Here is a 16,825-nt window from a genome sequence, read left to right as displayed (position 1 = left end):
TTTTCCACTGAAGGGGGGGATTCTTTCTTGAAGTGAACACATAGGCAATTGATAAGTTGTAAAGGTACTGGGAAAGAAAACCGTTAGCTCAGGGGCGAAATTGCTTTTATAATAACGATTCCAACAGTTGATTTGCGTCGCTACATCCTTCATTGCAACGAAAGCATTTAAGTTCGGCGTGTTCTCTACGCCAGTTGTTTAGTGGGAGGAAAATGCCATCTTTTTCATGGAGGTAGGAACACATTGTGCTGATGCGGTCGCCTCTTAATTTTCCTTTGAGAATGCATTCAATTTAAACCCAACGTAAAGCATTATTTTGTTGATTTGACACAGCAAACTGCTAGTTGTCAATGTGAGCGCGCCTTTGTAAACAACAGTCGGACTGTGCACGCGACGTTATGTTTTCAGGAAGATTGCAACATTGTACTTAGTTTCTAGAGCTAACGTTAGCTGTTATGACAACAGTTTAACTAGTTACTTACGTCCAAATGAATAAATGCAGAATAAAGACCCTTGCTGTGGCCATTGACATGATGTAGGTCTAGTCATGTTCACGCGTTTCAGCTTTTAGTCCATTCCTTTGGGTTGAGTAAATAGTCGTATGTGGTTGCTGTTACTGTATATTATTACAATGGAGACAGTTCAGCTTTTAGTCCATTCCTTTGGGTTGAGTAAATAGTCGTATGTGGTTGCTGTTACTGTATATTATTACAATGGAGACAGTTCAGCTTTTAGTCCATTCCTTTGGGTTGTGTAAATAGTCGTATGTGGTTGCTGTTACTGTATATTATTACAATGGAGACAGTTCAGCTTTTAGTCCATTCCTTTGGGTTGTGTAAATAGTAGTATGTGGTTGCTGTTACTGTATATTATTACAATGGAGACAGTTCAGCTTTTAGTCCATTCCTTTGGGTTGTGTAAATAGTCGTATGTGGTTGCTGTTACTGTATATTATTACAATGGAGACAGTTCAGCTTTTAGTCCATTCCTTTGGGTTGTGTAAATAGTAGTATGTGGTTGCTGTTACTGTATATTATTACAATGGAGACAGTTCAGCTTTTAGTCCATTCCTTTGGGTTGTGTAAATAGTCGTATGTGGTTGCTGTTACTGTATATTATTACAATGGAGACAGTTCAGCTTTTAGTCCATTTCTTTGGGTTGTGTAAATAGTCGTATGTGGTTGCTGTTACTGTATATTATTACAATGGAGACAGTTCAGCTTTTAGTCCATTTCTTTGGGTTGAGTAAATAGTAGTATGTGGTTGCTGTTACTGTATATTATTACAATGGAGACAGTTCAGCTTTTAGTCCATTCCTTTGGGTTGAGTAAATAGTAGTATGTGGTTGCTGTTACTGTATATTATTACAATGGAGACAGTTCAGCTTTTAGTCCATTCCTTTGGGTTGAGTAAATAGTAGTATGTGGTTGCTGTTACTGTATATTATTACAATGGAGACAGTTCAGCTTTTAGTCCATTCCTTTGGGTTGTGTAAATAGTAGTATGTGGTTGCTGTTACTGTATATTATTACAATGGAGACAGTTCAGCTTTTAGTCCATTTCTTTGGGTTGAGTAAATAGTAGTATGTGGTTGCTGTTATTGTATATTATTACAATGGAGACAGTTCAGCTTTTAGTCCATTCCTTTGGGTTGTGTAAATAGTAGTATGTGGTTGCTGTTACTGTATATTATTACAATGGAGACAGTTCAGCTTTTAGTCCATTTCTTTGGGTTGAGTAAATAGTAGTATGTGGTTGCTGTTATTGTATATTATTACAATGGAGACAGTTCAGCTTTTAGTCCATTTCTTTGGGTTGAGTAAATAGTAGTATGTGGTTGCTGTTATTGTATATTATTACAATGGAGACAGTTCAGCTTTTAGTCCATTCCTTTGGGTTGTGTAAATAGTAGTATGTGGTTGCTGTTACTGTATATTATTACAATGGAGACAGTTCAGCTTTTAGTCCATTTCTTTGGGTTGAGTAAATAGTAGTATGTGGTTGCTGTTATTGTATATTATTACAATGGAGACAGTTCAGCTTTTAGTCCATTCCTTTGGGTTGAGTAAATAGTAGTATGTGGTTGCTGTTATTGTATATTATTACAATGGAGACAGTTCAGCTTTTCATGGACAAGCCTGTGTAATGTAGTCCATCCCTGTCAAGTCTGTGAAAAACAACATGTAAACGCCAAGGCGTTTATGGGTCCGTGCTGACATCTTAGTCTCGTCATACAAGTGTGTATTCTAACCATTACAATAATTAGGCTAACTGTTGCAGAGTACCTACTTTATATAAAAGCAACAAGGCCCTCTTTGCAATTGTGTAACAGTCAAATATGAACCATGTGATAAGTAGATTAAATCCCGGCCACTGGGGCACGATTTGGTCTACTGTCCATTCCAGTAGCCTAAACGTGGCCATTTTTCAGTCTCTGCCCTGATGTGAACAGCTTCGGCCTGCAGGTTGGTTGGTTAAAGTGCAGAGAGGACTGCATTCCTGCGTATAGTGAGCTGCTTGTTCACAGCCCAGGTTGCACTGGGAGAAGCTGCAGTGGCCTGGGGTAGAGGTGCACACAAAGAGCCTCTGTCTGTCAAGCAGAGAAGTATCCAGGCAGGCTGGGAACACACCTTTCACACAGCCTGATTAGGTTACAATCTCCCCCCCCCCAACACACACATACATACTACTAACCTACCTACACCCATCCCTTGTGTATCTGTGGAAAAGGATCCTAGTGTACAGGATTAGAGAACATGACAGGTGGAAACTGGTCTTGCCACCTCGACCAGTAGGGGGCTGTTGTATGAAAAGGGATGGATGGTCTCTTCTCTTGACTCAATGGGTGTTTTGTGCTTTAAATGACAGTGTCCCACCTTCCAATATTAATAAATGTTTGGATATCTCATCAGAGATGAGTCTGCAGTACTTCAATCCATCACTCTAAAAATGTGGGAAAAACATGCTGCTTCAATGGCTACGTAATTTACCTGCCATGTCTCTGGTACTAATCCGTGTGTGTGTGTGTGTGTGTGTGTGTGTGTGTGTGTGTGTGTGTGTGTGTGTGTGTGTGTGTGTGTGTGTGTGTGTGTGTGTGTGTGTGTGTGTGTGTGTGTGTGTGTGTGTGTGTGTGTGTGTGTGTGTGTGTGTGTGTGTGTGTGTGTGTGTGTGTGTGCTGAAGGCTTTGGCTTGGCCTGGTTCTGATCCTCCCATCTTCGCTGGCGGCGGACGAAGTGTCGTCGCTGCTGCAGGACTGGCATGACGTGTGGCTGTTCCGCTTCTTCCTCAACGTGCTGGGCTATACCACCATCATCATCCCCGGCTACTTCCTCATCACCTACTTGAAGAGGATCAACTACCTCCAAACAGGTGTGGATGATCTACAAACCGGTGATTACACACACGTTGCACTTATACGCTGGCATACACGCAGACCCATACACACACAGGCCTACACCCTTTCTTCACATGACTAACATCTACCTATCTATCCGATATGACTTAGTGTCCTTCAAGTTGCAAATCCCATGTTCTCTCTGTTGACATAACATAATCAGTATGTTGAATTGGATGGATCAGTGAATGGTTGATGTGTTCTGGACCTTGTTTATTCCCCTCCCAGGCCGAGGCATTTTCTATCCTGTCATAAAGGCCTGTGTGTTTGGAAGTGAAACGAAGACAGGTCTCCTAGACGATGTGTCGCTAGCTCCCAGAAATGATGCGGACTCGGGCTCGTCGGCCAGACAAGCCTTCAAGTTAGTCTTCTGTGCTGCAGGACTTCAGGTAGAGCACTTTGTGACATGTAGTTAAAATGGCTGTATACAGCACCTTCAGAATGTATTCATACCCCTTGACATATTCCACATTTGGTTGTGTTACAGCCTGAATTCAAAAATGTATTAAATATATATTTTTTTACATTAACCAATAATACAAGCAACACGCAGCAGAGAGACAGAGCAAAATAGGACAAGAAACACGTAGCAGACAGACAGAGCAACATAGGACAAGAAACACGTAGCAGACAGACAGCAACATAGGACAAGAAACATGTAGCAGACAGACAGAGCAACATAGGACAAGTAGCACGCAGACAAACAGAGCAACAAAACAAAATGTATAAAAGTAACAAACAGTGTTTCCACACCTCACAAGCTACAGATAACATGGAAAGCAGTAATACACAGCTAGGGATTATGTTCCCAAGTCTAATTGGCCTTTAGCCATGATTTCGTTTTTTGTGAAGGTGTGATAGGTGGTGCAGTTGTGTGTCTGATGGCAGTGTGTTCCAGACATGGGAAGCTCTCATAGAGAAAGCAGTTTGACTAAAGGTGTTATTCCTTAAGGGAACTATGCAGTCACCTCTCATGGCAGAGGGGTGCCAGACCATTTATGATCTTGAATATAAGCTCAGGATCTCATGCTTTCTGAAGATGTAACAGTGATGATGTCTATCAAGCACTTTGAGAGACTGTTTTTGCAGTGTTACTATGGTCTTTCCCTGTCAACTTCTTTAGATTCTCCCAGATCAATTTAGAATTTTCCTTAGCTTTACCAATTATGTTGATAAAAAAAAAAAAAGAAGTTTTCCTTGGCCTGTGATTTCTTTCATCACCTTATTTCTCAACATGGTAAACCTATCTCTGTCGTGCTCTAATTTGGACTTCAGGGCAGTTTTTCGAGTATGATCTCATTCTTTCATCAGTTTCCAAATTTCTCCAATTTGCCAAGGAATAATTCCCACGAGCCGGGTTGTGAAGAATTCTAAATTAGAAGAACACGACTGTAGATTGTCATCCCAGCAAGGACACACTGAGATTATCAGTAGATCAGCTACATTCTGTACATAGCTGACAATCGTGGCAATGTGCTGGAGTTAAAAAGGATTATTGCACTTTAAATGTTTGCGAGAGCTACTTAGCTGGGTTGGTGTATACCTGATCTTTTAGATAAAATAACAGCATCTCCCTTCGATCGGACAGCTTTAAGATCTTTGCACACCTGGATTGTACAATATTTGTACAGTATTGTTATTTTTTAAATTCTTCAAAAAACTACAAAAAACTCTTGGTAAGCAACTCCAGTCTACATTTTGCTTTGTTTTAGGTTATTGTCCTGCTGAAAGGTGAATTTGCCTCCCAGTGTCTGTTGGAAAGCAGACTGACCTAGGTTCTCCTCTAGGATTTTCCCTGTGCTTAGCTGTATTCTGTTTGTTTTTTTTATGCTACAAAACTCCCTATTCCTTGCCGATGACAAGCATGCACAGAACATGATGCAACTACCCCCATGCTTGGAAATATGAAGAGTGGTACTCTGTCATGTGTTGGATTTGCCCCCATAATGCTTTGTATTCAGGACAAAAAAAAAAAATTCTTTGCCACATGTTTTGTAGTTTTAGTTTAGTGCATTATTGCAAACAGGATGCATGTTTTGAAATGCGTTTATTCTGTACAGGCTTCCTTCTCACTGTCATTTAGGTTAATTTTGTGGCGTAACCAGAATGTTCTTGATCCATCCTTAGTTTAAATGGCTGTGTTAGGAGAAAACTAACTGTTTTAAAGTCACCATTAGCCTCCTGGTGAAATCCCTGAGCAGTTTCCTTCCTCTAGCAGTGGTTCCCAAACTTTTATTTCGTTTTCATGCTAGTGACATGGACTGTGCCAGGCCCGCTACGTCTGACTCATCCAGCTGTACGCATAGAATTCACTGGCTTATATGTGAAGCAGTAGTTGTTTCAAAACATCTGTTGTTTGATGAAGTCATTGTCTGTATAGTTTTTTGATTGTTTTGTCCTTTCCCCCCAGTATTGTCCCAACCACATCTGTGGCAGCAGGACAAATTCTCCACAATAGTATGGGGCTTGCCTGTCCTAGCCACTCGGTAGCTCACCATATAAGACGCTTGTAGCCTCTTATTAATGATATCTGTTGCCTTTTATACATGTCTTACTTCTAGAAAGTCGTCTTAATTCTCACTCAAACTCCCGCGGCTTATTTTTCAAATGGGCATGTTTTGTTTCTAAATCTCTGTGCACAAGAGTGGAAGTTTCATTGAGTTGTGATATTGTACTTTCGCACATCTAACACACTGTGGCTGAGGAAAGGCACTACTCCCAATATAAGTGAACCCCAAATCAATGTAGTTCTCATCATATTTGTGCCTCTGATGGTCCAACGTCCGTCTGTTGTTCGGCGCTTTCCCGGGTAAATGGGCAGTAGCTCTTTGACTGAATCAGATTCACAACTGTCAGTGGCCATGTCAGTGGCCATGCTAGCTGGGCTAACAACAAATGTAGAATTACTGATACTAGCATTGATGTGCTCATGGAAGCAGAACAACTTGTGTCGTCGACAGGTGCAGGTGTAGTAGTGCTGGTAGTAGCAGTACTACTGGTAGAGCTGCTATGTGTCTCTATGGACGCGGGCCTTACTTTCTTTGAACCATTTATACAGTTTCGATCAAACGGAATGAGCAGCAGCTACGTTTGGCTTCATACAGACCGTTAGTGGGATTCCTGCGAGAGAATAACGGTTAATGTGATTGGATATTAATTATTTGACTAGGCTGCCTGTATTTGACATTGTGTTGTTATTTCACTGAACACTAGGTGGTTTAATTATATTTTTGGCAATGAAATGAGGCTACTCAGGAGAGGGGAGGGAGGGGGGGGAGGAATGTATAGACCAGTTGGAAAATATAAATGGACTGTTTGTGAGGGAAAAAATGTGAATTACATTTTTATTTGGCCTAACCCCAATACCTGCTCTATGGCAAATGAGTTGGGAAGGACACCTGTATCTTTGTCTGCGTGTATTGATACACCATCCAAAATGTATTTATTAACTTCATGTTCAAAGGGATAGTCAATGTTTTTGTTTTTTTGTCTACCAGTAGGTGCCCTTTGCGAGGCATTGGAAAACATCCCTGTATCTGTATGTGTGGGGTATAGAGATGAGGTAGTCATTCAAAAATATATGTGACTTGTTAAGCAAATTTTTATGCCACCTTTTGACACGACATTTCAACTTTTTATTAATTTGCACACATTTCTAAAAACATGATTCCGCTTTGATATTATCGGGTATTGTGTGTGTGTGTGTGTGTGTGTGTGTGTGTGTGTGTGTGTGTGTGTGTGTGTGTGTGTGTGTGTGTGTGTGTGTGTGTGTGTGTGTGTGTGTGTGTGTGTGTGTGTGTGTGTGTGTGTGTGTGTGTGTAGGGTCCAGTGACACAAAATCGCAATTGAATCACTTAAATTCCGGCTGTATTAACAAAATGGGGAAAAAGTCTAGGGGTGTAATACTTTCTGAAGGCACTGTAAATACATTTGATTGGCTAGATTCTATATATTTAAACTGCAATGCAAACATATTGACTTATTTATATCTTATGTACTTTGTATTGTTTAGTCTCCTTCTCTGTTATCCTGTTGTCTCTCCAGGTGTCCTACCTGACATGGGGTGTCCTACAGGAGAGGGTGATGACTCGCTCGTACGGGGCTTCCACCCCCGAGGAGGAGGGCGAACACTTCAAGGACTCCCAGTTCCTGGTGTTCATGAACCGTATCCTGGCGCTGACCGTGTCAGGCCTGTGGTGTGTCCTGTTTAAGCAGCCCCGCCACGGCGCACCCATGTACAAGTACTCATTTGCCTCGCTCTCCAACGTCCTCAGCAGCTGGTGCCAGTACGAGGCCCTCAAGTACATCAGCTTCCCCACCCAGGTGCTGGCCAAGGCCTCTAAAGTGATCCCTGTCATGCTCATGGGCAAGATTGTGTCACACAAGAGCTACGAGTACTGGGAGTACCTGACGGCGGCACTCATCTCTCTGGGTGTCAGCATGTTCTTGTTGACGAGCACGGCAGATAAGCACCCATCTACGGTCACAACGTTCAGCGGCGTGGTCATCTTGGGTGGCTACATAGTCTTCGACAGCTTCACGTCCAACTGGCAGGACAACCTGTTCAAGCACAAGATGTCATCTGTGCAGATGATGTTCGGGGTCAACCTCTTCTCCTGCCTCTTCACCGTGGGCTCGCTGCTGGAGCAGGGCGCCTTCTTCGACTCGCTGGCCTTCATGACGCGCCACTCGGAGTTCGCATTCCATGCTGTGCTGCTGTCGGTGTGCTCGGCGTGCGGCCAGCTCTTCATCTTCTACACCATCGCGCAGTTCGGCGCCGCCGTCTTCACCATCATCATGACCCTGCGGCAGGCCATCGCCATCCTGCTCTCCTGCTTCCTGTACGGCCACGCCGTCACCATGGTGGGGGGCTTGGGCATGGCCGTGGTCTTCCTCTCCCTCTTCCTGCGTGTCTACGCCCGCAGCCGCATGAAGGCGGGACGCAAGGTACCACAGCCACAGGTGCAGAAGGTCTAGGAGGAGGAATTGGAGGGAACTGGAAAATGAACTAAAGCCACGTTTTCGGTGGCGCTTTTTCTCATCTGTATGTCCAGTTTGACTTTTTAAGTGTTCATTTTATGGGTTTCTACTTGTATAGAAAGGTACAGAAAGGGATTTAATGCCTTTTAAAGGTGTTTGCCTTGACACGAACTGAGCTGTTGTCGGAGGTCATTCGGCTAAAACAATCAGCAGTCACAGGCGTTTTAAATTACACGGCAACCGTCGCTTGTCCATTTGTGTATCTGAAACCCAGCTCAAAAGCATACCACATTGGCATGTGAAATGTAAATAACTGATAATGGCTGACGCCTTTTGATTTCTGCCTCCATGATATGCTTCTGGAGCAGCACTCGGAACATAAATTTGACATTTGAGGTGTAGTGTTGGCGCTAGTACATGAGCTGTGTACTGCAAGACTCCAGCTCTTGGTAATGTAACATTGCGAATGGCACCATATTAAGTGGTTTATAAGGCCTCTATGAAAAGTTACTTTGACAGTGAGAGAACATGAGATATTGTGGTGAGCGGAGCAGGGGATCATCTCGGTTTAGATACTAGATCAATTTAGTTTAAAAACGATGTCATTATTGCATTGTTCTACTTTTTGGACATGGCATGAGAGAAATGTTCTGTGATCATTACTAGTCAATGATCAGGTAATTCTGTTTGAATATTTTATTTCTTCTGTATAAAGAAGATTCACTTTGGGCACTGTTCTGACTTGAGATCTGCCCAATTAACTTACGTTTTCGCAGAAGTCTATCATTGACATGAATGAAGGATTTACGCGGACATTCGAGCTGTGCAAACCCAGATCTCAAGTCAAAATACAGATCATAGAAAGTTGATGTTTTTTGACCCTCGTGGCTTACCAGAGTATGTCTGATAAGGAATGTTACTGATCGTGTCCCCACAGAGAGAACTAAACCATTTTCCTCACAGTATCACAAGAATAAATGCGCAGCTTACCAGCAAACCATCAAAAATAACTTTGCAGCAGTTAATGTTCTATATTATATGGACCTGGAACTGTGTCTGTCACCAACACAATGCCTACAGAAAGTATTCAGACCACTTGACTTTTTCCACATTTTGTTACGTTACAGCCTATTCTAAACTGTATTGCATCGTTTTTATCCCCTCCTCAATCTAAACACAATTCCACCATAATGTCAAAGCAAAAACGGGTTTTTAGAATTGTTTGCAAATGTAATTAAAAAAAATATTATATTTGCGTAAGTTTGCAGACCCTGTTCATTCATGCACCTGAGCTCAACTTCGAGTCTCATAGCAAAGGGTCTGCATACTTGGGTAAATAAGGTATTTCTGTTTTTAAAGTTGTATAAATATGCAAACATTTCTAAAAACCTGTTTTCGCTTTGTAATTATAGGGTGTTGTGTGTAGATTGACGAGCAAAAAAAAACAATTGAATCAATTTTAGAAAAAGGCTAACGTGACTGTGGAAAAAGGCTAACGTGACTGTGGAAAAAGGCTAACGTGACTGTGGAAAAAGGCTAACGTGACTGTGGAAAAAGGCTAACGTGACTGTGGAAAAAGGCTAACGTGACTGTGGAAAAAGGCTTGGGATCTGAATACTTTCCGCTGCAGTGTGTGTGTGTTCGGCCAACAGATGCTTATTCAAGATGCCCATCTTATTTTTAAATAGGACACACTAACGTTGGGTCATGCAAAAGACAATTTACTGTCAAATGCCAGCAAGAGTTGCAGCGAGACGGATTTATTTGAACATTCAGCCTGCACAATTATTTGCTCTCTGCTTTGTTAGTTTAGGATTCAACTTGGAAAACCATAGTGACATATTTGATTAGCATAAATGCCATCAATCTTTATGCTGTATGTTAAAAGTTTTGTGGCATTAATTTAGTGGCCTGGCTGACCCAGGAAGTGTGTATGGAGAGGGAAGGACTTCCAGTTTGCCTAGCCAGGCAAATGAATCGGCGCTATGTATATAAACTAATTATCATTAATTGATACACTATATGTTTGTATACAGTACCAGTTAAGTTTGGACAAACGTACTCATTCGAGGGTTTTACATAATTTTGTATTATTTTCTACATTGTAGAATAATAGTGAAGACTTCTAAACTATGAAATAACACACACTACCATTCAAAACTTTGTGGTCACTTAGATATTTACTTGTTTTTGAAAGAAATGCAAAAAATGTTTGTCCATTAAAATAACATCAAATTGATCAGAAATACAGTGTAGACATTGTTAATGTTGTAAATTACTATTGTAGCTGGAAACATTTTATTTTCATGGAATATATACATAGGCGTCCAGAGGCCTATTATCAGCAACCATCTCTCGTATGTTCCAATGGCACGTTGTGTTAGCTAATCCAAGTTTATCATTTTAAAAGGCTAATTGATCATTAGAAAACCCTTTTGCAATTATGTTAGCACAGCTGGAAACTGTTGTACTGATTAAATGAGCAATACAACTGGCCTTCTTTAGACTAGACTAGTTGAGTATCTGGAGCATCAGCATTTGCAGGTTTGATTACAGGCTAAAAATGGCCAGAAACAAAGAACTTTCTTCTGAAACATGTCAGTCTATTCTTGTTCTTAGAAATTAAGGCTGTTCCATGCTGAAATTGCCAAGAAACTGAAGATCGCAGAACAGCGCAAACTGGCACTAACCAGAATAGAAAGAGGAGTGGGAGACCCGGGTGCACAACTGAGCAAGAGGACAAGTACATTAGCATCTAGTTTGAGAAACAGATGCCTCACAAGTCCTCAACTGGCAGCTTCATTAACTTCTTGACGCACCCATCCTGTTAGCAGGATCATTTTCGTCAACATCCACTGAATTGCAGAGCGCCAAATTAAATTACTCAAAATATTTAATTTTCATAATCACAAGTGCAATATAGCAAAACAAAGCTTAGCTTGTTGTTAATCCACCTGACATATCAGATTTCAAAAAAGCTTTACATCAAAAGCTATCCAAGCATTTATGTTAGGACATCTCTCTCAGCAGACAAAACATTACAAACAGCTAGCAGTAAAGTAGATTGGTCAGAAAAGCAATAAAATGAATTGCTTACCGTTTGATGATCTTCGGATGTTTGCACTCACGAGACTTCCAGTTACACAATAAATGTTCCTTTTGTTCCATAAAGATTATTTTTATATCCAAAAACCTCCATTTGGTTGGCACGTTTTGTTCAGAAATCCACAGGCTCGTGCAGATCATGACGGGCAGACGAAAATTCCAAATAGTAACCATAAAGTTCGTAGAAACATGTCAAACTTTTTTATAATCAATCCTCAGGTTGTTTTTACAATAAATAATCGATAGTATTTCAACCGGACCGTAGCTTTTGTCAATAGGAGAGAGAGAAAATGTCTGCTCCAAGCTGTTGCACATGCAAAACTCTGCTGGCACCCAGCCATCCACTGACATGATGTGATTGTTCTATCTAATTTGTCAGAATAAAAGGCTGAAACTATGTCTAAAGACAGTTCACACCATGTGGAAGCCATAGGGAAAGGAATCTGGTTGATATCCCTTTAAATGGAGGGAAGGCATGCAATGGAACAGGGAGATTCGTTTCTCTTAGGCACTTCCTGGTTGGACTTTCCTCAGGTTTTCGCCTGCAATATCAGTTCTGTTATACTCACAGACAATATTTTGACAGTTTTGGAAACTTTAGGATAGAAAACACTCCAATCTGACAATTTATATGCATATTCACGATTCTGGGCCTGAGAAATAGGCAGTTTCATTTGGGTACGTTTTTCATCCAAACATCAAAATACTGCCCCCTACACTCAACAGGTGAAATGGTACCCGCAAAATACCAGTCTCAACGTCAGCAGTGAAGATGCGACTCCGGGATGCTGGCCTTCTAGGCAGAGTTGCAAAGAAAAAGCCATATCTCAGACTAGCCAATAAAAGTTTATGATGGGCAAAAGAACACAGACACTGGACAGAGGAACTCTACCTAGAAGGCCAGCATCCCAGAGTTGTCTCTTCACTTTTGACGTTGAGACTGGTGTTTTGCAGGTACTATTTGTATTTCTGATCAATTTGATGTTCTTTTAATGGACAAAAAAAATGTATTTTCTTTCAAAAACAAGGGAATTTCTAAGTGATCCCAAACTTTTGAACGGTAGTGTATGGAATCATGTAGTAACCAAGAACGTGTTAAACAAATCAAAATAGATTTGAAATTCTTCATGTGGAATGCTTTTCCAACGGTCATGAAGGAGTTTCAACATATGCTGAGCACTTGTTGGCTGCTTTTCCTTCACTCTGCAGTCCAACACATCCCAAACCATCTCAATTGGGGTTGAGGTCGGGGGATTGTGGAGGCCATGTCATCTGATGCAGCACTCCATCCCTTTCCTTCTTGGTTAACTAGCCCTTACACAGCCTGGAGGTGTGTTTTGGGTCATTGTCCTGTCGGAAAAACAAACGATAGTCCCACTAAGCGCAAACCAGATGGGATGGCGTATCGCTGCAGAATGCTGTGGTAACCATGCTGGTTAAGAGTGCCTTGAATTCTAAACAAATAACTAAGTGTCACCTTCAATGCACCATCACATTACCTCCTCCGTTCTTCATGGTGGGAACCCCTCATGTGGAGATCATCCGTTCACCTACTCTGCGTCTCACAAAGACACGGCGGTTGAAACCAAATATCTCAAATTTGGACTCATCAGACCAAAGGACAGATTTCCACCGGTCTTATGTCCATTGCTCATGTTTCTTGGCCCAAGCAAGTCTCTTCTTATTGGTGTCCTTTTTAGTAGTGGTTTCTTTGCAGCAATTCAACCATGAAGGCCTGATTTCATGCAGTCTCCTCTGAACAGTTGTTGACATGTCTGTTTGTTGAACCCTGTGAAGCATTTATTTGGGCTGCAATCTGAGGTGCAGTTAACTCTAATGAATTTATGTGCTCAGCAGAGGAAACTCTGGGTCTTCCTTTCCTGTGGCGGTCCTCATGAAAGCCAGTTTCGTCATAGTGCTTGATGGTTTTTGCGACTGCACTTGAAGAAACTTTCAAAGTTCTTGAACTTTTTCCGGATTGACTGACCTTCATGTCTTAAAGTAATGATGGACTGTCATTTCTCTTTGCTTATTTGAGCTGTTTTTGCCATAATATGGACTTGGTCTTTTACCAAATAGGGCTATCTTCTGTATACCACCCCTACCATGTCACAACTCATTGTCTCAAGCGCATTAAGAAGGAAAACATTTTAAAAAATGTACTTTTAACAAGGCACATCTGTTAATTGAAATGCAGCAGCGTTTGGCTACTTAAACAAATCAAAATATGTTTGAGATTTAAAAAAAACCTATTTGGTTACTACATGATTCCATATGTATTATTTCATAGTTTTGATGTCTTCACTATTATTCTACAATGTAGAAAATGGAAACAAATAAAGAAAAACCCTTTATTGAGTAGGTGTGTCCAAACTTTTTCGTGGTACACTGCGTGTACCTAACATTAAGAACACCTTCCTAATATTGAGTTGCACCCCCCACTTTTGCCCTCAAAAGATTTATCAAGTATCATCGAGATAATAAGAGATCATAGCTTTCACCTGGTCGATCCATCATGGAAAGAGCAGGTGTTTGTAATGTTTTGTACACTCGGTGTATAACTTGGAACCGGACTTGGACCTGTTATACTGGTATTATCAACATTTTAATTTATATTCAAACAAGCCATTGTCAGTAATCACCCATAGGGCGTAGCATGTACAGACACTGTCAATTAAGGGTGTTTATTTGTCAAATTGCAATCATTTCATGAAGTTGAAATATAAAACTTTCAAATATACGGCACTATCATTAACTATGGTCCAGAAGCCAATCTTGCTCTTGCTGCAACACTTGAGATGAATATGACTCAAAACAATATCAATGCCCTATGTATAGGCTGTACAAATTTTATATTTTTATGTTCTGTTTACATTAGCTTGACACCTTTGTTGAGATGTCAGTTGGCTTATGGTGGTGTTTGAATAGACTGTTTGCCCCACCTCTATCCGGCCTAGACAAAGACTATAGTTAGAACAACTAATATACTAGTAGCAAAGCAAATGTCATAGAATGGGTCATGGGATGTGGCATATTCAAGATAATTCAATGGTTTTTACAGAGCCTTGAATGTTGTCTAGGGAAGAATGCAATGTAAAAATTTGTCTTTGGACACATGGTGCGTAGTCGAATACAGTACATGTTTCTTATGATGGAGTCATACATTTAAAAAAAATCTGTCTGTAATGATGTGCTTATTTTGGGGAGAGCTGCGCTGTTGATATCTGCTTTTTGATGTGTGAATGTTTTAATGTGGCCTGAATGGATGGTGATGGTGGTTGATGTTCTCTCTCAGGAATGTGAAGGATGGATTGGACAGTCTTGGGCTTTGGCGTAGAACTAAATGTAACCGGTACTTTCTGTTTTTATCCTTTGTAGTATTTTAACTAGTAGGCTGGATTGATCATTAAAATATTTTAAATGAATTTAAATACATGAAGTTAACACTTGGAATGGATGTATGTGTAATTTCCACCTTGAATGGGTTGTTTTTTGTGTGAAAAGGTCAAAGGTCAGAGGGGGCTATGAGATGTAGCTGTGACTACACTAGTGATACATTATTTCCTCTTGCACATATTGATTATTGACCTTTAAAAGGTCATGACCTCTTGATATTAAACTATTATAACCTAAGGAAAATGTGGTGCTATCCTGATCCAGTGTAGTTCTCACGTCAAGGAGTCAGTAAAATGTGGTCATTGTGTGTGAACTAGAACAGAATGATCTTCTCCAGAAGCTGGCTGTTAGTGTGTGGTGTTGATTTAAAGCTATTATGGTAGTGTGTGATATTTGTCACATTATTTTATCAGTGTGACATAGACATATACATACAGCCATATGGGGGGAACCCCCGGGCTGTCATTACAACACCTCCTACTCCCAAACCGTCCGGATCAGTGTGTGGTGACGTGAGCATCTCCATGCATCTTCACTGGTGTAAAGGGGCAAAAGGCTACACACACACACACACACACACACAACCCTCAGCCAACCTTCCCACTCCTGGGGAAACCAACCAGTCACTACAAGCTTTCACTGTGAGTGGCAGGAAAGGGTTAACTAGTGATAATGCTTACTGTAGTAGTGGAACAAAACAGATGTGAAGTGTTATGCTCTGTGTGTAATGTTCTACATCTCCTTCCACCCAACTATAAAGGTTATTAGTTGGTGGGTCCAGTTCTTGTCATTTATTTTAGGTCACCTCTGGTTATGTCATCTGAATTCCAGCCACTTCTTTAGGGTTGATCAATTTCCTGTCTGTGATGTTTTCGATAACTTATAAGCGTGCGTAAACAAATATTTCCTCCTTCAGATATTGAAGATAGTAATATCTGATTTAAGCTATTCTATTTAGATTCTCTATCCTTTCAGGTCTACTCATTCTCAGGGCTCATAAACGTAATGAAAACCTAAATACAACACTGGTATCGTGCAAGAGAGCCGCAGTGAAGATACCGTGTACATTGACAAAGACTAATTGTAATCTTGTGGGGTGCAGGTTGTGCTCCTTATATTGCATCTTGTGGTTTCAATTTACTGTAAAGCAAATATCACACACGTTACTTTGAGCAGTTTTTTAAATCATGCCATTCAGAATCAACCACAGTGTGCTCATCAATTGCCTGACATATTTGACCTTCATCACCCCCATGATGACATTTCTTTAATCAGATCTTGATTTATCATTTCTATAGATCATGTAGGGAGGTGTGGTACAGTGTGAATGAACATAATCACCTACTTGGGGACACATTTTGTCACCACCAAGAGTGTGAAGACAACCACAGATCTTTTAGAAGAACAAGTTCCACAGGAAGTCATTTGTTGAAGCAGGGAAGTCACACGAGTTTAATCTTTACATGTGAAATCTCTAGTTGCAGTAGTAAAAGGCTAATTAAAACATTGTCTAAAAGTCCCTCCCCATCCGTATGTACTGTCCATTTAAACTTTTAATCTACTACTGCGTTATCTTTTCACTCCACTGATATTCATAGTAGCCTAGCAGAGGGTCTCCATTGTTTCTGTCACTCGCTTGGTTAGACCCTTCAGTATCAGAATGACAGAAGTGGCCAGGGGTCAGACGCGAGTAAGACACCCACACAAGTAAACACATTTCCTCCATACAATAGCTGAAAACTGCAAATCTAAATTTATCTCCACCCCCTCACTAGGCCTCTGCAATATACTACAAACCATGTGATTTCAAAGAATTCACCCTGACTTTTTCATGATTCTCACTGATTGTATGAATAACTCGTAACCTCAATAACATATCTTTGTGTGTTAATGCCTTGCGTGACAACGGAGACATTTGCAGGGTGTGAACCACTACCATTATGGTTCAAG

The 16,825-nt window shown here is 40.8% G+C and overlaps 1 protein-coding gene across 2 annotated transcripts; it reads left to right on the top strand.

Annotated features, from left to right (window-relative positions):
• Positions 1-14,932, top strand: LOC118372422 (adenosine 3'-phospho 5'-phosphosulfate transporter 1-like). 2 transcript variants are annotated; one of them, XM_035758290.2, is made up of 4 exons: positions 1-232; positions 3,182-3,390; positions 3,623-3,783; positions 7,439-14,932. In XM_035758290.2, the coding sequence occupies exons 1-4, from the start codon at positions 213-215 to the stop codon at positions 8,369-8,371; spliced, it is 1,323 nt and encodes a 440-aa protein (XP_035614183.1). In that variant the 5' UTR covers positions 1-212; the 3' UTR covers positions 8,372-14,932. The 2 variants fall into 2 exon arrangements, with proteins under 2 accessions (XP_035614183.1, XP_035614184.1); XM_035758291.2 differs by having other exon boundaries at positions 2-232; positions 3,182-3,369.
• The last annotated feature ends 1,893 nt before the right edge of the window (positions 14,933-16,825 follow it).

This window comes from Oncorhynchus keta, chromosome 19 (genome assembly GCF_023373465.1).
Source record: "Oncorhynchus keta strain PuntledgeMale-10-30-2019 chromosome 19, Oket_V2, whole genome shotgun sequence".
Lineage (NCBI taxonomy): Eukaryota > Metazoa > Chordata > Actinopteri > Salmoniformes > Salmonidae > Oncorhynchus > Oncorhynchus keta.
This window is presented reverse-complemented; position numbering and strand designations above follow the sequence as displayed.

Coding starts and splice junctions, on each gene's coding strand:
- LOC118372422 (XM_035758290.2), top strand. CDS start 213: ATGCCATCTTTTTCATGGAG. Junction 3,391..3,622: donor TGTGGATGATCTACAAACCG/GTGATTACACAC, acceptor TTCCCCTCCCAG/GCCGAGGCATTTTCTATCCT. Junction 3,784..7,438: donor TCTGTGCTGCAGGACTTCAG/GTAGAGCACTTT, acceptor TTGTCTCTCCAG/GTGTCCTACCTGACATGGGG.